General features: G+C 35.8%; 2 protein-coding genes across 2 annotated transcripts; one reads left to right on the forward strand and one right to left on the reverse strand.

Annotated features, from left to right (window-relative positions):
• Window positions 1-1,692, forward strand: LOC108988962 (UDP-glycosyltransferase 74F2-like). The gene is made up of 2 exons (XM_018962388.2): window positions 1-719; window positions 791-1,692. The coding sequence occupies exons 1-2, from the start codon at window positions 66-68 to the stop codon at window positions 1,529-1,531; spliced, it is 1,395 nt and encodes a 464-aa protein (XP_018817933.2). The 5' UTR covers window positions 1-65; the 3' UTR covers window positions 1,532-1,692.
• Window positions 1,693-8,838: 7,146 nt separating this feature from the next.
• Window positions 8,839-15,309, reverse strand: LOC108988963 (formin-like protein 1). Its single transcript, XM_018962390.2, has 4 exons — window positions 11,540-15,309; window positions 11,162-11,361; window positions 10,276-10,523; window positions 8,839-9,932 (listed from the first exon to the last, which is right to left on the reverse strand). Exons 1-4 carry the CDS (start codon window positions 15,082-15,084, stop codon window positions 9,138-9,140), a joined length of 4,788 nt encoding a protein of 1,595 aa, XP_018817935.2. The 5' UTR covers window positions 15,085-15,309; the 3' UTR covers window positions 8,839-9,137.
• Between the last annotated feature and the right edge of the window lie 9,177 nt (window positions 15,310-24,486).

Genomic DNA, 24,486 nt, shown 5'->3' on the forward strand with positions numbered 1-24,486 from the left:
TATTACCACATAAACAGAAACGTACAGAGTGAGAGAGAAAGATCTAGAGTTGTGTATAAGAGAAAATGGAGAAGGAAACGAGTGCACACAGATCAGCTCATTGCTTAGTCTTATCGTATCCAACCCAAGGCCACATTAATCCTATGCTCGAATTCTCCAAGCGTTTAGAGCACAAAGGAGTGAAAGCTACACTGGTTACCACCTCCTCCATTTCCAAGACCATTCATAAAGCTGAAAGCTCAAATATTGCTCTCGAGACCATCTCCGATGGCTACGATGAAGGCGGCATAAAGCAAGCAGAGAGCATTCCAGCCTATTTGGAGCGCTTTTGGAGAGTTGGGTCTCAAACTCTGGTCGAGCTCCTCGAGAAACTTTCTGCCTCAGGCTCTCCTGTTGATTGTATTGTTTATGATTCTTTCTTGCCTTGGGCTTTAGACATAGCCAAGAAGTTTGGGTTAGTCGGTGCAGTGTTTTTCACTCAGTCTTGTGCCGTCGATAACATATTTTACCATGTTCACGAAGGATTGCTGAAACTCCCTCTTTCAGAGCCTGAGATTTTGCTTCCTGGTTTGCCACCACTCGAACCTCAGGACATGCCTTCCTTCATTTATGATTTGAAATCTTACCCAGCTTTCTTTGACATGCTTGTGAAACAATTCTCCAACGTTGACAAAGCCGATTGGGTCCTTTGCAACACGTTTTATGAGCTGGAACAAGAGGTAATTAATTAAGCAAGTCCTGCTCTTTTTTGGCTTGCAACGATTGATCTTTTTCCTGAATTTCTTTGCAGGCGGTGGATTGGATGGCAAAGATATGGCCATTGAAGACCGTAGGACCAACGATACCATCTATGTTCTTGGACAAACGTATTGAAGACGACAGAGACTACGGTTTCAGCATCTTCAAACCAAACACCGATGCATGCATGAAGTGGCTAAAAGATCGTCCACAAGGGTCGGTTGTCTATGTTTCTTTCGGGAGTATGGCCGTCCTTGAAGCTGAGCAAATGCAAGAAATAGCTTGGGGTTTGAGGATGAGCAACAGCAGTTTCTTGTGGGTTGTCAGGGCCTCAGAAGAAGCAAAGCTCCCAGAAAACTTCGTGGAGGAGATGTCGGAGAAGGGATTGGTGCTTCAATGGTGTCCTCAGCTGGAGATCTTAAATCACGAGGCAGTGGGATGCTTTGTGACACACTGTGGGTGGAACTCTACGTTGGAGGCCCTGAGCTTTGGTGTTCCAATGGTGGCAGTGCCGCAATGGACAGATCAAAGCACGAATGCTAAGTTTATTATGGATGTTTGGAAGATGGGATTGAAAGCTCCAGTTGATGAGAAAGGGTTAGTCAGGAGAGAGGCTGCAGAACATTGCATAAGGGAAATATTGGAGGGAGAGAGAGGAAAAGAGATAAAAAAGAATGCCTTCAAATGGAGGAAAATCGCCAAAGAGGCTGTTGACCAAGGTGGAAGTTCTGATAAAAACATTGAAGAATTTGTGGCTAAATTGGTTCTTCATTCCCAAGTCCTATTGCCTTGATCTTCACTCTCTTTTCCTAAGTTGTAGTAGTTTCTTGTATCCATTATCAATTGTGACGTAATAATTCTGGCTTGATGTTAATATCTCTCGATCTAATGGTTCGAAATCAGTCATTAGTCGTATCAGTATTTCTTAAGAGTTTTTTCTGTCTAAACTTTTTGAAAAATGTTAGTTTTTCTGTATAAATATATCGTAAAAGTAAATTTGTAAATTAATATAATTTAACGTAATATATTAAATTGTAAAATTATTTTTATTATAAAGTAATTTTTTAAAAGAATTTTGTTATACAAAAGTCGGTGTATTAGTATAGCACTTATAGTGGAATTTATTATAATTTTAAAAAATTAAAATATTAATAATTTTTTAGCGTAATTGATATAAAAAGCTTTCATATCAGTGATGTATTAGGTATGTTGAAATAAGATTTTTAAATAGATTTTTTCTTTTTGAGATTACGCATCAAATTTAAGTTGTTCTAAGTGATGAGAGAGCAATATTATAGCACTCTTGAATCAAAGTTGTTTTTCCTAATCATTTTGGGATTAATTCCAAACATGTTTACCAATTCTTGGCCCACCCCAAAAAGAATCATGCTCCACTATATATAATATGAGTTGTTTTGAGTTCTCTCCCCATTTTTTTTTTCTACCAATTAGATTATGTTTGGGTGGAGAGCTCATCTCAGCCTATCTCAATCTAATTATTGATGAGATTTATTATTTTTTTAATTTCTCATAAAAAATTAAATATATTTCAACTTATTTTATATATTCAAACACATTTCAATGAGATTTACAAAATATTATTATTCATCAATAAACTCAAATCATCTGAAAGTATCTCAGCACCCAAACATAGCTTATTTTAATTTCTAAATTTAGGATTTGTTTGGATGTTGAGATGGTTTCATCTAATCCAATCTCATCTCATTCTCATCACATATCATCATCTAAACAACATTCAAACATATACTTTTTAAATTTAAATTTTCAACTAATCTTTAAAGCTTTCCCAAACTTTCAAATAAACACAAAAAATAATTTAAAATTTTTAAATTCTAAAACAAAAATTATATTAAAAAATTATATTCTAATAATATTTTAACTTTATAATATTTTTATTCAACTTTTTTTCTATCCTTCTCAAAATCTTATAAAATATCTTAGCTCAAAGAATTTTATTACTATTTACAGATATTTCATCTCATCTCATTTTCCAAACGTCTCTAAGCTTAATCTTGTATGGTCACACTTTGATCATGTAGAACACAACTTCCAAAATACCTAGAGCTATACACACACTACGCGTATGCCCCTTGTACATAGCATCAACGAGAAAAAAGTATACCAGACGGTAAAATCTTTTCATAAAAATAGATTATAGTAGCAATTTATTTAAAAAATGAAAAATTAAGTAAAATATTCTTATAAATAAAGAAACATCATCATCTCATAACAACGTGTATAAAAAAAAGTGTCAAAAAACTCTTCAAAAATAGATTCTGAACAGCAGTATATACATGGTAAAAGTTTTTAAGTTAAAAACTTAAAAAAAGGGTTATATATAAATAAATAAATAAATAAATATATATGTATATATATATATATATATATATATATAGTTCAAGGGAAATATATATCTAGAACTGTAGTTGTTTATTAAGTTACTCCATGGATGAAGGGGACATTGAATGATCTCTTATGCCGTTGTTGCTGGACTCCATCTAGTTTTGTACCAATGTGTATGATCTATTCTTCTCTTAAGCCTTTATTATAATGGTTTGTAGATACGGTAAATGTTCTTATATGAAATAAATTTAGAATTTTAGAAAATCTTAGAGAAAAATAATGCTATAAATATTTATTTTAAATCTAGTGGATGATTTTTAAATTGATCAAGTGTTTGAAAATCTTTCAAATATTTTAAAAGTCTAAAATTATTTTAAATGGGTATTTTTGTTTTAATGAACCAAGCCTTTTTTTAAAAGTCTCTTAAAATTTAATAACCTAAAAATAATATAGTTTTAAAATGTTATTTTATTTAAATGATTTTGTTTTTTTAGAAATATTATTTAATGTTCATCGTTTTATTTTATGTTAAAAACTCTACTTACTTAAATGATTTTATATCTCCTAAGAATTATTTATTAAAATTTATCATTTTATTTTATGATCAAGAATAAAAAAAAAATTTAAAAATTTAGTGTATTTCCCTTTCCTACATATTTTCTCTATTTCTTCCTCTCTTATTTCTCTATATATTATTTTCACCTTAAATTAAAAATAGACACGTGTAGGGCTAGGATCGAATTGCCCAAAAGTCTAATTCCCCTTCTCCCTTTCTTTCTTTCCCTTTTCCCTCTCTCTCCCCTTGCCATCCTCCTCTCCCCCCTCTTCCCTTCTCTCACTCCATCGACCTCCATCGCTGTCGATAGCTCCATCTCCCACTGCCGCTACGCCTCTCTCTCTCTCTCTCTCTCTCGATCTCTCTTGTCCCCTTTGCATCTCACCCCGTCGACTTCTCTCTTTTCTCTCACGGTAGCTCCAGCAACGTCATGCACCGCCTCCAGCCATCGCCAGCAGTTTGGGCTTGACCTTGGGCTACGATTGGTTGAGTAGGGGTGGTCTTGGGCATCCGACAGGAGTACTTACTAGGCCTACTACTGGTTGAAGGAGTAGGAGCATTTGGTTGCGATGGCCCCAACCACCACGAGCAGCAGTGGCGTGACCTTGGGCTGGTTGAGGGAATAGGGGCGTTTGGTCTGGATGGTGCTCGATTTGCTCATGTACGATAAAATTGGTTGAGGGAGGTGGGGCTTGGGCGTGACCTTGGGCTACGACTGCTAGACTGTACGTAGAAGAAGCTATCGGTGCAGGAGACTGTGGTTGAACCCAGAAAGACCGTGTTGCCACCATCGTTTCCCTGTTTGTCCGACCCTGAACTGCAAGTCGCGTTGCCTCACGCTATTAAGCTCTTCTCTCTATGTGATGTTGGTTGAGTAAGATGAGTTTGACGGCGGACCTTGGATTGAGACAAGGCGAGGCTACGACGAGGCTGGCAGTTGGTGAGAGGGAGAGAAGAAAATGCAGAAACAGGGACAAAATCGGCATTTGTTGACAAAACGAGGGACATGTAGAAAACAATTAGTGGACGAAAAATTACTGTTCATAATAGCCAGTCAGGGACAAAACCATAATAATAACCGGCCATAGTGCCATACATTGGCATAAATGGAATAAAACTGTAAAATTAAAATACTATTAATTCCTATTTATATACTGATAACCGCTTTTAATATATAAGATATATATATTTTTTGTTTTTTCTCTAAGCAGCTGGCTGGTAGGAGAATTCGGGAAGTGTTGGCTAAACTGGTTTTCTGAAGGTCACTTTCCTTTCACATATTTGGGGACTCCAATAGTGGATGGTCGTCTACAAATTAAACATTTTATGCCTTTGTTGGAGAGTAGAAAAGAAATTATTGGGATGGAAAAGTATATTATTGTTGCGAGAGGGAATATTGGTTTTGTTGTGTCATGTTCTTTCTAGCTTACCCATTCACTTAATTTCGATATTACAGGTTCCTAAAGCTATAATTTGAAAGATGAATGGGCTCTTTGCTATTTTTTCTAGGAGGAGCAAGGTGATAGAGGTAAGTGGCATTGGAGAGCTTGGAAGAAGCTGTGCTTTCCAATGGAGGAAGGCAAAATTGGGGTGAAAAATTTAGATGAGGTACAAAGATCTCTGTTTTTAAAATTTGGATTTGAACTTGTTAACTCAAGAATCGCTTTGGATGGAATTTTTTAAGCTAAATATGTTTAATCAGGGCATGTTTCCTTGTGCCTTGATGATGTCAAGGGGTCAGTGTTTTGGAGACGGTAGGGGTTGCCACTACTTTTGCAAAATTCTAGATGGAAGGTGCATGAGGGATCAATATCTTTATACTTTGATAATTTTATGGAGCAAGGGCTGTTGTGTAAAGAGGTTGTTGAGTTGGTTGAACCAAGTATTAAAGTTAAGGAATTGTTTGTGAATGATCGGTGGGATGTGGATCATCTTGAGATGTGGTTGGGGGAACAAAGAGCAAGTGATGTTATGTTGCAAGTGGGCTCTTTAAAAAAATGAGAAAGACATGTTGATATGGCTACCTGAAAAAATGGGGTGTTTACAACAAAGTTGGCATGAGAAGTTCTAAGGATTGAGATGCTAAGGCTTGTTTGAGCAAGATGGATATGGTACGAACTTTTGCCAAAAAAATGTCTATTTGTATGTGGAAAATTATGTTTGGTTGCTTAAGTGTGGATAAACAGGTGCGTTCACTGGGATTTCGTATAGCCTCTCGGTGTAATTGTTGTGTGGAGGGTCATGAGGAGGATTTGCAACATGTTCTTGGCAAATGTGAATTTGCATTGGAAATCTAGAAAAAAGTCTCGAGCGAGGTGGGAGTTCCTTTCTTGGCACAACAAGCTTGGATTGATAGAGTACAGTTATGGTTTGCTAGAGCTGCTAGACAATCTCAACTGGGCATCTTAATGGGTTTGATCCCTATTGTGGTTATATGGAGAGTGTGGCAAAGGAGGTGTGTTGCGCGCATGGAGGGAAAACAAGAAATTGTTCAACAAGTTTGGAGCTTGAAGCCGAAATCTCCAAGGTAAAAAAATTGTCTGAACGTGATTTACAATTATTGCATCATTTGGACATCCCAGTTGTGGATTCGAGGCCTTCCAAAGCATTTGTAGTCCGCTAGTTGAGGCCTTCTTTTGGGAAGCTGAAACTGAACTTAGATGGTAGCTCTTTCAGGAATCCATGACCAGCTAGAGAATGGGGAATTCTTTGGAATCATGAAGCAAGGTTTGGGTTTGCTTTCTCAAAATTCTTTAGTTCTTGCACTAATAATGAAGCTGAGTTTCGGGCAATTGTAGAGGGAATAAAATTCTACCGTCAGTTGGGTTATTCTTTCATTGAGATAGAATGTGATTCTTTGATTGTGGTTTCTTGGTTGGTGAATAGAGTTTGTACAGTGTGGTCTTTATGGGATTTCTAGGACCAATTGATGAGCTTGTTGGAGGGTATTGATTTCTCTATCAAGCATTTTTTTAGAGAAGTGAATAAAGTGGTCGATGAATTGGCTAAAACTGGTGCGTTAGGGGAGGATTCTTTATTTTTAGATGTTGCGGAGTTGCAACGTGAGGTAAGAGGTTTGTAAAGATTAGATGAAGTGGGTATGACATATGTAAGGTGTTGGTCATAGTTCGGTGTTGAGTTTAAATTTGGTTTGTAAAGGGAGGTTTTAATTGTTATAGGATTTTCTTCCGCTATAAGTGAGGCTTAATAAAGTTTATGGAGATTCCGTCCTTGTTTTTAAAATATATATATATATATATATATATATATATGTGTGTGTGTGTGTGTGTGTGTGTGTGTGATCCTATTTACATCTTCAACACTATCAATTGGCAGATGGGTTAAAACTGATCAACCATGTAGTGTCCACATGGGTTAAGAACATGGGTATAAAGTGAATTTGATAAGTACTTCTCGTCAATTAAATAACTTCACACTAGTTATTTAATTCTCAATCAGGCAATTAATTAACTCTTAACAAACATACAATTAACTAACTTCTAGAAAAATTGATAAACCATTGATCATAAGACTTTTTAATTAGGAATCGATCTAACATACGTTAGTTTTTAATTGAAGGTAAAAAAGAAAAAAGGCATCTCCTAAGCCTCTGTCTCTAAAAAATTATTAAAATAACTATATCATGCTCGTGATCCTAAAGTGTGAAATTATTTGGGAGATTGAGAGACTCTAAACTCTTCTAAGTGACGTAGTTATGCAATCTCAACAATTGAATGTTGGCCCTTAGACAACTAAAACTCAGTTTATGAAAATTTCACTCCGCTTGAGATAATGCGAATTAACATTGCCGAACTCCTTCAATAAGATATTTCCTAAGAGTTACTTGAACAGATCATATGGCAGCAACCTTGTTATAAGCCATGGCAGTTTGGAATGTGTCTACTTAACTTAGTCTCATTTAGCCATAACTCTTGGGGAAAAATAAATTAATATATCAATATCCTCTCATATTATATGTTCTATGTGATGGAAATTGTTATGGACGTGTTTTACCGCCACCGCCTCACGATCACTTGCAACCACAAAATAAGATGACTTGGAGGTTTAAGAGAATGCCTTCGATATCTAAGTCAGTGATCAAATAAACTCGTTAATACCAATGAATCAAATGCCTTTTACATATCTAGATTCTTCTCTTATATAGAGCATTTGAATTGTTCTGTTATTAAGTGATAACGGACACATTTGTTATTTCAAATTCAAACCTGGAGATGAAGGGTTCATCTCATAATAAATTTGAATAATAACTGTTTTGATCTCATGTCAATGTCAGATAATTGTCCAGTCGGTATTGGCGATGGGGTAAATTCTCTTAATACCGATCTGGGCTTCAAGTAGTGAGGTAGGCTACGGGCTTGAATAATGGCCCAGGCCCATGTGGGATTAACCGATTAGAATATCCTCTACAGAAATATTTGTCTTTTACATGAACAAGAGAGAAGGAAAATGTTATTACTTTAAAGCATATGCTTTATACTTTGATTAAAAAAATCTGGTTTAATTTGCATGCTTTCAAAGTCAAATATTTCATCAAAATTCCTGGTCATTAAGGACCTATTTATTAGAAGAATATAATATTTTATTAAAACTAAAATATTTATTTATTGTTATTATTATTATTATTTGGCACAAACCCAACCTCCACCAGGACCATGCACCACTCTGCCACGAACAATATTGGATCATCATCGTGTTGCTTATAGCCGTTGTCGAAATTCTAAATCCACAAGCCCAACCATGTTTCTTCTGAACATCCACCAATATTAATCTGAACAAAAGTATTTGGAAGGTTTTTAAATTGAGTAATTTTTCAAACTACATTAATATCTTGTCATATGATCATATCCCACTTTATCGACGTGATAATATTTAAGGTTTTCTAACTTTTTAATGATGACTAATAGAAGTGTACAGTTCTAATGAGATTTTATAAAAATAAATTTATAAACTAATATAATTTTATATGATACGTTACAGTTACTTTAAAATAAAAATAATTTTACAATCTATCGTATTACATCAAATTTATAAGTTTATTTTCATAAAATCTCTTTGTGGTTAAAGCCGCATCAGCAGCTGCTCTCAGCTGGGGACTGCTATCTGATTCAATTCTCAACTCAAAGAAATATCTTCCAAAAATTAAAGCTGAAGTCGATGACTTTATGTTAAACTGCATTTTGTATTGCCACTGATAATTGTTCAAACGCTTACAATACATATCCCAAAAATTTATCGTACTCACTTGTTCTACGTAGGGGAAAAAACCCTGTTCTTTGTATATTATCTATAGGAAGAAATCAAGCTCTTTTACATGGATTTATACAGATTCAAAGAAAAATATATAAATTAAATTACAAGAAGTTAGAACCATAAGAGCTCCAACCTTTCCTATGCACAACCTGTTGTTATAAGGAGTAGCTAGATGCAGTTTAAGGTCGCCCTGATATGAGCCATAAAACTAAGGACATGCACTCTCATCATCCGAGGAGTTGTACTGCCGCCTTGGAGGAATAACTTGTGGCAGCATTGGGTTCACTGGAACTGGAAATTTATGGGCAGAACTAACTATTGTTCGCTCGTTAATCATACCAACTTCCTTGCAGACCCGATCAAGAATGGTAAGAAAGTCTCTAACGACCAGGAAGATTCTGAAGGGATGAGCTTCTTCCCTGGCGGAGTCCCCATGGAAGTATTCTGTAATCTCCTTCACTAGAGACAGCGCAACACTTTCTTGGGCTTGAATTCTTATAATCTCCTCCTCAGCCATTTGCATGAATTTGTGCATCGACTCTGAGAATTTCTGGCTGCTTTCATTCAATCCTGTTGTCTCATTCAATCGCACAACCTCACCAATGTTCCCAATCCCCCTAGAAAGTTTGGAGACTTCACTGCTAAGCACATCAGAGTCCATTGCAGCAGCTTTCTTCACATTGGTAAGCTCTGAACTCAGACCGGAAACAACTTGTAGGCCAAGCTTCCTACACTTGGCATCTTCACTCAAAGTAGTGTTTGGAGTTTGGTTGGTACCTGAGAGTCGAGCACCTTCCGTTCTGATAACCTCTTGTACAACAAAATGCAAAAGAGTGGTTTTTCCATCTGAACCCTTGACATCAACAAGCTTGAGAAGTGTGTCGAGCTTGAAGGCATGGGCATCCCCACGGTTTGTCCCAATGTTCATGCGGTTCCCAGTCTTTAACACAGCATCTAGAAGCTTCAAAAACATCCTGCAGTTTCTCAGTTCTTCGCAAGCAGCCTGTAAATGTAAATGGCATACCAATTAGATGGATTGAAAAATGCATTTTCCTCCTATTTAGCAAGAGAGTTCTTGATGACTGAATCTCTTTATGTATAGTTAGGTCACCAGGTGATCCAATTGGTGAGTAACTCATTTGGGAGGAGGAAGAGAGGGAAAGGGGGAGGGAATTCATAACACTATGAACTGTGGCTGCCAATTAGCATGATCGGCCAAAAGATACTAAGTGATGTCTCTTTTCTTCTTAAGCCCATTAAGGTTGTACTGAAAAAAATCAAGAACAAAAAAAAGTGATCACATGCCTTGTGTGCGTGAGTGGTGTTTACAGAGAGAGATGACTTACCTCTAGAGTTCCAAAAGATTTTTTGAGGTACTCAATCTCGGACTCAAAATTAGCTATGTAAAGCATTGCATCCACCCTTTTAAATGCAAAAGGTACATCAAGCAGTGCCTTCAAAAATTTCTCAGCTGGGCCAAGCTTAATTACTGAATCATCATCTTTGTACTCCTTCAGTTTCCATTCTTCTTCTTTGGTAGGAGCCATCTTCAGCAAACTTTCCAGTATTTCAGAACCAAGACTTTCTGCATTTCCTGCATTTGAAAAAGAAAAGAAACATATATCATTTTAGCAGCTTGTTCAGCGTCTCAGCAATAGCAAAAACCTTTACACACAAGAACCTCTACCGCTCCATTTGCTTCATTGAAAGACAAATTGGACATAGGAAGATTATTGATGCAGCACCCTACCAGTACTCAGTTATCTACTCGAGGAACAAAGACAATTGTCCGAATTTGGAAGATTAATGGGGCTTCTTTATACTCGGAAAAAATAGAAATTAAGCTTCTGAACTGTATCAACCTTCAGGGTATAAAAAAAAATTCCACTTCAACATCACTTCCAGCACCTATTAGTATCAACTACCACCACTCATAATAACAACTGAAACATCGCAAATTCTACCCATAATTGGAAATTCCACAAGAGAATAATGCGATCAAAGTTACTTCCCCAGCAGAAGTAAATCAATGTCTAAAAAGTTACAGATCCACCCTACTTAATGATGGCTTCTTGACAACAAAGTAGCAAGTTTACACTGTAAAGCATGAAACAGTTAACATGTCCACATCATAAAGTTTGCACAAGAGAAGTCATGCCAACAAAACCAACAACATTCTCAGAACCGAGAAAACAAGAAATCAACATCAAAATTAAAGGGGAAAATGTATACCTTCTAAAAGGGCATCGCAGACTTCCTCTGTGGTAACATTAAGGGCCCTTAACGAAATTGCAATATTCTGCGACTTTTTGGGATCAAGCACTCTATTCTCGTGATTTGGTGAAGGAATAACCGAGCGTGGAGTTGTTTCTTTAGGCTTTGGATTCGGTGTGTTCACGACAAACAATGTCTCGATCATTTCCTCATTCAATCTGCAACCACCCCAATTTTTCATACTTAAATCCAGGCATACAATTTGAACAAGTAGAGAACTGGACGATTATAGGCCAATTATAACAAGAAAAAGGAGTAAAAGGAAAGCAATTGATAAAAAAGAGCTAGTACGAGATAAGAAAGAGTGAGTAAATAAATAAGAAATGAGTATCTTACTTAAAAGAACTAGATCTGAGGTGATCCCACACCATTTCACGATCAGAGCTGGCTCTTACTTTATCCCAATGTAACGGCTTCAGCTTGGGCTTGGGAGTTTCCTCACTCTTCTCTGTGGATGTAGAACTGGGTGGCAACTCAATTGGAGAAACCTGTGTTGGGTTTTGCAATACAAAAGGCCTCGAAGGCGGTATTAGTGCGGGCGGCTGAGAGATGGGCTTGGACTCAGAAATGGGTGTTGAAGGATCTGGAGTTTCCCAGTGTCCGTGCATAGGTAGCGGAGGTGGCGGTGGCGGTGGAGGGGGTGGAATACAATGCGGCTGTGATGAAGCACTGGGAGTTCTCTCTGGAGACTTCTCAAGACAAGATCTTGTCGGTGCATTTTCCTCCAAATTACGTTCCGGCGAAGATGGCGGAGATGGTGATGAAGGAGGTAGTGAAGGTGCGGGAGACTGCCGGTGATTTTGATCCGACGCGCTGGGCGATGAAGCACTGAGAGTTCGCTCTGGAGACTTCTCAAGACAGGATCTTCTTGGCGTATCCTCCAAGTCACGTTCCGGCGAAGATGGCGGAGATGGTGATGAAGAGAGTAGTGAAGGTGTGGGAGACTGCCGGTGATCACCATCCGAAGCATTGGGTGATGAAGCTAAATCAAGGGTCCTCGAAGGCGGCGGAGACGAAATACGATGGGGTTGTGATGAAGCACTGAGAGTTCTCTCTGGAGACTTCTCAAGACAGGATCTTCTTGGTGTATTTTCCTCCAAATTATGCTCCGGCGAAGATGGCGGAGATGGTGACGAAGTAGGTAGTGAAGGTGTGGGAGACCGCCGGTGATCTCGATCCGAAGCATTGGGTGATGAAGCTAAATCAAGGATCCTAGATGGAGGAGGAGACGGAATACGATTATGCTGCAATGAGTAACTGAGAGCTCGCTCTGGAGACTTCTCAAGCCAGGATCTTGTTGGCGTATCTTCCTCCAAGTTACGCTCCGGCGAAGATGGCGGAGATGGTGATGAAGAAAGTAGTGAAGGTGTGGGAGACTGCCGGTGATCTCGATCTAAAGCAATGGGTGATGAAGCTAAATCAAGGATCCTCGAAGGCGGAGGAGACGGAATACGATTCTGCTGCAATGAGTCACTGAGAGTTCGCTCTGGAGACTTCTCAAGGCAGGATCTTGTTGGCGTATCTTCCTCCAAGTTACGCTCCGGCGAAGATGGCGGAGATGGTGATGAAGAAAGTAGTGAAGGTGTGGGAGACCGCCGGTGATCTCGATCTAAAGCAATGGGTGATGAAGCTAAATCAAGGATCTTCGAAGGCGGAGGAGACGGAATACGATTCTGCTGCAATGAGTCAATGAGAGTTCGCTCTGGAGACTTCTCAAGGCAGGAGCTTGTTGGCGTATCTTCCTCCAAGTTACGATCCGGCGAAGATGGCGGAGATGGTGATGAAGAAAGTAGTGAAGGTGTGGGAGACTGCCGGTGATCTCGATCCAAGGCATTGGGTGATGAAGCTAAATCAAGGATCCTCGATGGCGGAGGAGACGGAATACCGTTCTGCTGCAATGAATCACTGAGAGTTCGCTCTGGAGACTCCTCAAGCCAGGATCTTGCCAGTGTATTTTCCTCCAAGTTACGCTCCGGCGAAGATGGCAGAGATGGTGATGAAGAAGGTAGTGAAGTTGTGGGAGACAGCCGGTGATCTCGACCCGAAGCATTGGGTGATAAGGCTAAATCAAGGATACTGGAAGGCGGAGGAGACGGAATAAGATGCGACTGCAACGAGTCACTGAGAGTTCTCTCTGGAGACTTCTCAAGCCAGGATCTTGTTGGTGTATTTTCCTCCAATTTAGGCTCCGGCGAAGACGGCGGAGATGGTGATGGAGAAGGTAGTGAAAGTGTGGGAGACTGCCAGTGATCTCGATCCAAAACATTGGCTGATAAAGCTGAATCAAGGATCCTCGAAGGCGGAGGAGACGGAATACAATTCAGCTGCAATGAAGCACTGGGAGTTCTCTCTGGAGACTTCCCAAGCCAGGATCTTGCTGGTGTATCTCCCTCCAAGTTACGCTCCGGCGAAGATGGCGGAGATGGCGATAAAGAACGTAGTGAAGTTGTGGGAGACTGCATATTACTTCGATCTGAATCATTGGGTGATGAAGGTAAATCAAGGATCCTCAAAGGTGGAGGAGACGGAATACAATGCAGCTGTGATGTAGCACTGAGAGTTCTCTCAGGGGACTTCTCAAGACAGGATCTTGTCGGTGAATTTCCCTCCAAGTTACGCTTCGGCGAAGGTGGCGGAGACTGTGATGAAGAAGGAAGTGAAGGTGTGGGAGACTGCCGGAGATTTCGATCTGAAGCATTGGGTGATAAAGCTAAATCAAGTATCCTCGAAGTCGGAGACATTTGATCCGAAACATTTGATATTCTTGGAGACGCATCCTGGTGATTGTCCGACGGAAAAGTAGTTGACTCAACCTTTTGATTCCATGCTCCCAAAGACGCATCTGGGTTCCTGTCAACAGCTCTCTCTGGAGTCGATAATGCCGAAGACGAATATCCCACATTTTTACTAGAATTAGCGTCGTTCGATGGTCTTGGAGATGCATCTGGTGCTTGTGGCTGTGCAGAGTTGGGTTGCAATCTTCTGGGGCTCAAACTGGGAGAGAGACTAATGGAGTGAGACCGAGCCGGCGAACCGGAAGTCGAAGATGGATACGAACAGGAACTGGAATCACTGCATTTTTTCTCCTCGGCCAGAAACAATCTCCGGGAGCCTGATCCAGTGATACTCAACGACACTCTAGGCGAGTAAAACTCATCTTCTTCCTCCTCTGTCTCCTCCTCGTCGCCACCAACAACCCTGGAACTCTGCCGAGCCAGCGGCGGAAGCGGGAGGAGCTCCGGAGAACTCAGCTTCCGAGTATCCAAATCGCCGCCGCCGCCATCACCATTTCCAACGTTAGCATTAACACAGCTATCATCAATTCCCCGAGAGTTGACCAGCGTGCCTAGGTACAGAAACTCGGAACTGCTGGCGTCGACGGTGATAGTCCCATTACCTCTTTCGGCATTCTCCGGGAACAACCTGCTACTGTTATCGGACCTCGAAGTCTTGTCTTCGGCGAAACCACGGCGCCGCAAATGGAAGAAAACCGCAGCCCCGAAGAATACGACGGCTGATACGGCGGCAGCGGCGGATACTGCAACGAGCTTGGAAGAAGTGTGCTTGGAAGAGGGGGATTGAGGGAGAATGAGGGAGGAGATGTTGGCAGGGAAGGAAGCGAAGGAGGCAGGGGAGGGAGGAGGAGGGGGTGGGGGATAGGACGGGAAAAACGGAGACTGGTTGGGGGTGGAAGTGGAAAAAGGGTACTTGGGGGTAGTGGGAGAAGATGGGGGAGATGGAGACGGAGGCTGAGAAGGAGGGAGAGAGTCGAGAGGCACATAGGGCTCGTGGAGAATCTTGCGGCCAACAATGGAGTTGGTGCAGGATAACTGCAGAGGTGCCCAGAATAAGAGCAGAAAAAAGAAGAAGAAGGTGGGCATTGTGGGCAAAGCTTTGTACACCCAATCTCTCTCTCACTCTCTCTCAGCTCAGCCGAGGAGGAAAAGAGGGAGAGACTGACACAGAGAGTGCAGAAACAGAGAAACAGAGAAGAGACATCAGTGCTCTGTGATTGTGCGTGTGAGTGGGAAGCAGATGAGGAAAGGGACTGTGAAAAGGTTGTTATCATCTAAAGACTAAAGACGGGAAAAGGTAAGAGTAAAATCATGGGTAGTGTGGATCCAGCTCAGGTTTTGCTGGTAATATATATGTTTTTTGCATTATTCATGTGCATGAAAAACAAATTAGAAGTGATAGATTTAAAAAAGATTTTACAGAATAAATTTATTTAATTTTATATGATAGGTTAAATATATTTTATAATAGATATAATGTTATAATTTAATATATCATTAAGTTTATTTTTATGTTATTTATTTATATATAAAGTATTTTTTTAAAAAATATTTTAATCACAAATAAATTATATAAAAATAAACTTATAAATTTATGTAATTTGATATAATACGTCATATTGTAAAATTATCTTTATTATGTAATAAATTTTATGAAATTATATCAATTTATATATTTATTTTATATAATATTTTTATGTCTATATCAGTTATCTTACTTAAAACAAATACTGTTTAACTTTTTTTTTTTTCTTTTTCTTTTTCATTTTCTTTTTTGTGTTCTTGTTTTTTGGTGTCAATCCCATATATCAAGCAATTTGGTTCCCTGTGTCAAGCATTTTGGCTAAACAAAAGGGACTCATGAAAATAGACTTTTGAGGCAGCCCTCAACTTTTAGCAGATCTAAGAGTTTTTTCTCCCAAAAAAAACACCATTCCTTCTTTTTTTGTTTTTTGGTAATTGATTTTATTTTTAATTTTTATATTTTTGGGATAGTGACATCAGCTTGAAGAGGTTGAGGAATTTAGTCATAGTAACAGTAGAAACTCAGTTGATGGCGCCAGAGATTCTCAGTGTCACTGTCACTGTCTTCATGTTCATGTGGGTCAATGATAGCGGCCCTCTTCTGCATTCTGCATCCCTCCTTCTGTTCATGGGACTTTGGATGTATCTGTTTGAAGAGTAATGGAAGTGAAAAATTCCTAAATGCGCTTGCATGCATCAATTTTGTGCAAGTTTTCTGTAAAACAGTAGATTTTATCAATAAAAAAGTAAGGCCCGTATAGATTCAAAATCCGCATTAATACATTTTAATTTATCTTATTTTATTATTAAAATTTTTTAAATTTTTACATAAAATATAATAAATAATTTAATTTTTTTAAATTTTTAAATAATAATAATAATATAAAAATAATATTCTAACAATATTTTTTTAATTTATATAAAACAATCGCAACTCATTTTTGAATTCAAATAGAATTTTTTTCACATTCTTTTACATTAGAATTCATTATTTTATAAAAAATATTCGAGCGAGACTAATACATTTTAAATTTATATTTATTTTGTAGAATTTTGTTACTATGGGTTATACAGTATTTATAATTTAATTTAATTTATCCTATTTAACATATATATATATATAGCAAAGTTTTAATGACTTTTTCTTTTCTTTTCTATTTATAGATTTTTCAAAAAGTTTCAATTTTTTTGTGCATTTTAATGGGAGATAGAATAAAGTATTTATTTATGTTAAGAAGTTGGAAGTGGGGTGATTTGTATGGATTTCTAAACACATATTTTTTTAGGGAAAAAAGAGTATTTTACTGGTCTAAGGATAGTGCTCCAATAGTATAATTAATGATTAAACAACATAGTTGCCGACTCACTTATTGTTGCAAATAATTATAAAATGAGTAATATTAGAGATAAGTCATTATAATAATATATACTTTATACTCATTGCGTGGCTGCTTCTAATTAATTGTTTCTAACACTCATTTGAGAAAATGTGTGATTTACATGATGCTACATCATATATACAAAATGAATGCTCCCAATAATAATTTTTATCTATATTTATTCTATAAAATATAATCTCATTTATCTTGTAAAAGAAAGAAGTAAGATGCAAATTTAGAAAATGAGAAATTATAATCTCTAATTGTGACTGCTTTGTAACTGAAAGAAGCAAAAGAGATATACCAAGCGACTGAATGCATTCGATGACATGATATTAGAATATAAAAAATTCTATTCATCATTCCAACTCTCATTATCATTCCATCATCTTATGATATGATATTAAATAATAAATTTATAAGTAAAATATAATAAATAATCTCCAATCACTTAATACCACATTATAAAATGATGAAAATTAAGATAATGAATAGCATTACTTACATAATTTTATATAATTAGATCTATTTTATAATAAAAATAATTTTATAATACAATGTACCACGTCAAACCACGTTAGTTAGTAAATTTCTTTCTACGGAATTGTGTCAAATGATTTTATTATATATCAGTTACTATTCACCTCTACATCTCATACCTAATAATTTTTTTTATTTTTTATAAAATACAGAGCGCATGCATTGAATAATAGTTGATGAGATGAATTATTCTTATGCCAAAACATCTTATCGATTTGATGGGTGCACCAGCACATGCACTTGGTTGTGATAATGGCATGGAAGAACATTGGTCAATAACCTAAAAAATGATTGTTTCTGTATAAATTTATTATTCATATGTATGGATCTGCATAAGAGATGGATGGTCCTGGTTTTTTCTATTATTTTAATTATCTAGATCTATGGTCCTTTTTTCAATACAAAGAAAAGAAAAATATTCTCAAGTGAAGGGGGGAGGGAGGACAATGATTCCTGTGTAAGACAATTCAATTTGTCAATGAGTAGGAAGGTAGTTTTACCGGGATGATGCAATGGTTGCATTTTCAAACGACATCATTTAAAAATTTCAGAACATGTTGCTTCTAACCTTAGTTTATGCTCTCAATCTTGACTCATTGCACTGTCTACTAGAAAATGAAGCTAAGCCCAAGAAATTGACCATTTTTTACTCCCACCAGATTGAATTAAATTAATTCATAATGTTTTCAATTGAGTATAAAAAAGTGGTAAATACTATTACATATTATTTAAATAATAATATTAATATGTCTTCTCATTTTGATCGTTTATATATTTAATTTTTTTTTTAATTTTTTTACTTATTGATTAAAGAAGTGACTATTAATATTTTTATATTTTTAAAAATGTTAAAAAATATTAAAAAATGTGTAATTAAAAATTAAAAAAAATAAATTTTATCTAGACGGCACGCTCATTGCTAGGTGACAGCCTTGCATCACTCTTATTTAAAATGAAGAAGTTTTATTTTATTTTTTTTGCCATAATGACCATGAAGAGCTCTAATTATAAGTTAAATACCGGTATGTGACTTGTGCATGTCTTAGGTTATTACAAACAGTTTTGCTATTACAAATGGCATCAAAACAAATTTGTCGTAATACCGTCAAAGTCATTACTTAGGAGGGAAGTTTTTGTATCCTTTATAATAATTTTAAAAAGCTCCAATTATAACTATGATAAGGGTTTTTTTTTTTTTAATAAATAATGCTAGATACAGTTTTAAGGCGTCTAAGCTTAAATATTTTCTTTAAAAAAAAATCTATTATTAAAAACTAATTTTTTCATGCAGTCTTAGACTCATCTATATTTTAAAAAATATATATAAAATTTACACAGACTGTAAATATTATATATGTATAAATATATATTTATATATATATATATATATATATATATATATGACTCAGTTCTCTTTGACTGACACAAAAATGTTGTATTAAAATGGATGAAATCCTCTGCTGATTCATTTGTTAAGATGGCAACAACTCGGGTGCAAGGATGTTTCATGGCAACCCTAAAGAGTTAAAGATCACCTACCAATGCTTTTATTGACAAAGGCTCGTTATGACTGACCAAAGTTTTACATACTGCATTTTCTAACGAGTGTTATTGTGACTATTGTCTATTAACTTTTATTTTTATTTATTTTTATCTAAATAAAAGATAATTTAAAAGTAATAAAAATGTCACATTTTATATAAAGTGAAGAAAATGAGATAATTATTTTCTCGATAAGTATTACATATACAAAAAGATTATATAAAAATAAACTAACAAACTGACGTTAGTTTCATGTGATCCATTATATTTATTTTATAATAAAAATAACTTTATAATCTGACATACACGTCAAGTTACATCAATTTATGAATTTAATTTTATATAATTCAACTAATGTAATCCATTTACAAGGGAACAAATGGACAGCTTTGGACTCCACAATATGTAAACATTGATGTTGTCAGCAATGAACCCAAAACATTCCCTTCCCATGGCATTCTTAAATTCAGCACAAGGAAACCAAGGAATAATACAAGCAAGAAATGAAATCTCAATGCCACCTTACTTTATGCCCTTTTATTATTTTTGGAATCGCTGAGCTTTTTTCCACTTTTCTACTTTGCCTTTCAATGATGAATCTATTGACTGGTAGTTTGCCTTTAAGCTGCTGCTGCTGTTGTTTTTGTAACCATTCGAGAAGTTTCTTTTCTTTGAGAAAATTAGATTAGGTTTAGAGGGTAAAACACTTGAAAATGAATTAAAAAGATAAGGCGTGCCATGTTACAGTAATAACATCATTTGTTCTTGTACGTCTATCTCCTTAAAGTAACCAATCTTTGAGATATATAAAGGAATATTGATATTTTATACCACAAATTATGGCGTGAAAAAACTATCAAATAAAATTATTCATAAATATCGGAAAGAAAGAGAGCTTTATGGCCTTAAAAACTTCGTGATTGATTCCAGTACCTGAAAATGGATTTTCTTCTCAATGTGACGGGAAAAGAAGACACAAAAAAGAGCATCATCCGGGAAAAAAACATTTACATAATTTATCACCATTTTTTTTTTTTTTTAATGTCGAGAATCTCTTCAAGACATGATCTTTCGGACTCATCCATGTAGAGTAAATTCTCGATCCCATATGCCGCACCTCCAGAAGTATTCCTATACGGAATTGGTTAAATTGCTAACTTTTTATTAAGGAATGTGGCCTCTAAATAATTGTTTGTACTCATGAAGTGTTGAACCTTAAACTTTAAAGAGAGTGAAAATTTTCAATCTTCCCAACTATAATTTCAAGTTCAAAAACTATAATAATTAGAGTAATGATGCTAGATATGGGTTTTGAATATGCAAGTTCCATGCAAGCTCTTTAAAAAAAAAAAAAAAGGTAAGACCCATATTTTCAAATATTTTTGTAAAAACTTATGTTGGACTTGCATTTTTTAATATCACACATCATTTTATAAATAATTAACGAAATGATTTTTCCAAAGTTGAACAGGTCACTTATAATGTTAAAACTGATTTTTATCCGACTGGAGACCTCACGTACGTACATTGTGTTCAAATGATTTTCATATTATGGTGATTACTATTTTATGTGGGTGGGTGTCTTCTACTTTTTCAGCACCAAATCAAAATCGCCCCTACATTATATTAGAGAACTCTTAAAGATATAAAGAGTTTATATAAAAATAAATTTATAAATTGACATAATTTTATAAGATCTGTTGGATCTATTTTATAATAAATATAACTTTATAATATGACGTATCATATCAAATCACATCAAAATAATAAATAATAAAAACATGAAAAGCTTAATTGTGCAAAAGATATGGCTAAGTGAGGACAATGGAAGACATATATAAAAAAAAACAAGAAGAAGAAGATGACCAAGGGCCAGCTTGATTTTACGCCTCATTTGTTCACAACACATATCATCTTATCTTATCTTATCTCATCATTATAATTTTATCAAATTTTAATATAAAATAAAATAAATAATTTAATTTTTTTAAATTTTAAAATAATAATAATATTAAAAAATTATTATTTTTTATATAATGAAATGCAGAGTAGAGGAGCTGGATGTTTCCATCATCAAATAAAATGCTGATAGTGCTTAGTGCTTGCTCCATTAAAGAGATAGTACTGAAAGAAGTTAGTAATAGTATGTATGGGTACGTGGTGGAGTAATAATAATTGATAGAATGGGGACAAAGCTGCTTTTGAAAACATTGCCCACCGAACCTTTGTTTTCTATTTTATGTCGTTTCTGGGTAACATTTTATAGCACATCTTTATATGAAAATCATGCACTTTTTAGGATACCCAAGAAAAAAGAGCAAAAACAAAAAAGAAGAAAAGAAAACAAGACAGCTAAAGTGTCATGCATGCAGAAAGACAACGGTAATACAACAATGCCTGAAGAAGGGATCCATGGCATGCCTGCAGGATTACCCTCCTAACCTTTGAAAATATTAATACTTCTGTTTTCATCGTATTTCTATCATCTTAGCATTATCTTTCTATTATCTTATCTTATCATGCGATTTCACTTGTAAACCTATTGAAGTTGTAAGAAAATTAAACTTATAGTTGATGCGGCTGATATCAACTTCTTTCACATCGTTAGTGTCTCTTGGTTTGTCTATAAGAGAGTTTGCAAATAAGTTTTTTTTTTTTTTTTTTTTTTACTTGATAAAATTTGAAGATGTGCAAGTCTCGCGTACTAATTTTTTTTTTTAAAAATAGAGTTTACTATTAAAAAATCACTTTTTAAATGGATTTTAAATTTATTTATTTTTTTCAAAATGAGTGTATAGAGATTTACACATTCTAAAACTACAAATATTATTTATCTTCTTTTATAACTTTTAATTACACATTCTGGTGCGATGAATTTTAATTTTGGAAAATACTAATATGACTCTTAAATGTGTTCACTAAATATGCACATTCATATATTTTTATTTTTTTTAATGATTAAAGAAGTGATTAGTAATAAATTTGTATCTTATTTTAAAAAATATTTAAAAGAAAAAGAAAAGCTATTTACACTTATACCACTTAAAATATAAGATTCTTAATTATCTAGAGCGCCACTACAAGTCAGACTGCTAAGCTCCAGAGGTGTCTGGATTTACAAGTACGTATGTATATTCCCACATTGTTTCAGTGACTAGGCATCGTCGAGCAACATCCAATTTGCAGATTTTCCTTCTTTTTTCCTTTTTTTTTTTTTTTTTGATACGTGATTGTTGCAGCTTAGATATCAATCTAAAGCAGATGAAGCTGGACATTTATACCATTTTTTTTTATATAAAAATGTGCAATCACTGATTCACTTTTTCCTTTTTTTTTTTATATATATTTCACTAATATAATTGAATATGTCATTTTTTTAATATAAAATAATTATTTTTAACTAATTATATTAATAGAATACACAAAAAATATTTAAAAAGAACTCTACTTGCTATAACTCTTTCTTTAATGGGTATAAATGCATGGCTAGTTTTCGATTGTACCGTTACCTTTATGATGATTTGTTTGACACATACATTTATCAAAATCAAATAATTATTATTAAAAGTATCTATTTTGTATATATAATGTGACATCATATAGATCACACATCTTCCTAATGAATGTTAAGAACAATCAACTAGAAGCAACCACGCAGTAAATATAAAATATGTACTATTATAATATCTTCTCTCTAACATTACTCATCAAATAATGGATGATGCTCAAAAACAAAAGTATTATGAGATTTTGTCGTCCCTTATTTTTAGTGGCCAAAACACTGCACATGAGGAAACAACTCAACAACCATGGCTCCTTGGGATGTCTCCATGAGATCTCTTACATGATCCCCCATGTTTTGTTTGTCATTACGTGGATCCCGAGTTATGTTGCAAAATAAATCTTAATAAATAATTACTTTTCAGGCTTTACAAAGCTGGATTTATGAGCTGCATCTCCTCGTCTCGTGTCAGTGATAATGGATACATTTTGGAATTCTTTGCATCATCCGGTCCCCACCGCACATCCCACACCCTACGTGGAGACCGGGTTCACTAATCCTATGAACCCGCAGCTTCCTTCTTTTTTCGCTTCTTCTTCTTTTTTTGTTAGAAAAATTTTTGCATCTGCCTACATTGGCACACACTCAATGCATTGTGTAAAAAAAAAAAAATAAAAAAAAAAAAATTTGTGAATTGTGTGCCGGCTGTAAGCAGATGCATAGCAAACCCCTTTCTTCTTCTTCTTCTACTCATTTATTTTAGTGTTCTTCTCCTACACCACTAGCTATTCCATGCAAAACTTTCAGAGCAAATTAAGAAAAACTTGCAGTATAAGATTAGATATATTTTGTCAACGTTGTAGTTGTAAAATCTTGGCATCACAGAGAATCAGAAAAACTTGGAAGGCATAGCGGAGGAGAACGAGAACGAGAGTTATCGAAATACCAAGTAAACTTGAAATACCAAACGCCACTTTACGTAGCTGCGGCTGCAGGACAGGTGCATGTAACGAAGAAATTGGTGGAGAAACTGTCGGAAGAAATTTCAAAAACTCCTACTTCGGTGTTGTTTGGATGCTGAGAAACGATGGGGCAAATAAAACCCATGACAGAAAAACCTAGCTTTCGAACCGGGAGCAGGGAAGGGGCAGGATGGGTGGCGATGGGTATAGGCAGGCCGCCGAGTCATCGATCCTGGGCGATGACAGAGACGACATCACGCGACGAGAGGGAGGGAGGGGGCGCGGGAATGGGATGGTTTCAATACGTGTCGTGTTCAAATGGTGTCAAGGACAGCCACTTCAAGTGTGGGGTGTTGGTTGATAAACAGTAGCTAATTAGTAGAAAAACTCATTGGAATTATTCCCATAAAAATAAAAAGGGCTGCATCTTGCGCCAAAACTCATGAACTAAATTAGAACCCATTAAAGGTTAACCAAATTGACGAATCACAAATGCCCAATGTACTATTTTAATTTAACCTTTCTGATCCAAAATTGTCCAAAGTAATCATTCATCATCTTCGTAAATAAATTCGGAGTGACAATTCCATAAGATTTCGGTAACTTTGCTTCAATTAGAGGACCGGAAGATAGCACCAGCGGTCATCCGGTAGAGATCGATCTCGGACAAGTGTTCTTAGGCCTAGAACTTCAATCTGGATAAGTGTTTTAAAAACCTATTCTTGGGAGTTAGATTCAGGTTCTGGTGGTTCAACGACATCATCTCTTATTGCCTGTGACCAATTAATTATTTGACCATACATCATGGCCTGCATTCAGGCAGTTTCTTAATTTATTGACCGTGAAATCTTTTTCCATTTGCGCAATAAAAGCCCTCAATTTGGTTGGAGGAGACAAAAATAAAGCAAAAAGGAAATAACAAACAATCACCCTAGGACTCAAGATATCAACCAACAGCAACAATAACTCCCTCAAACCCAATAAATGCCTCTACTACCGTATGTACACAGAATACCCTAATAAATGAATCGGGGATTCA

The sequence above is a fragment of the Juglans regia genome, chromosome 5, assembly GCF_001411555.2.
Source record: "Juglans regia cultivar Chandler chromosome 5, Walnut 2.0, whole genome shotgun sequence".
NCBI lineage: Eukaryota > Viridiplantae > Streptophyta > Magnoliopsida > Fagales > Juglandaceae > Juglans > Juglans regia.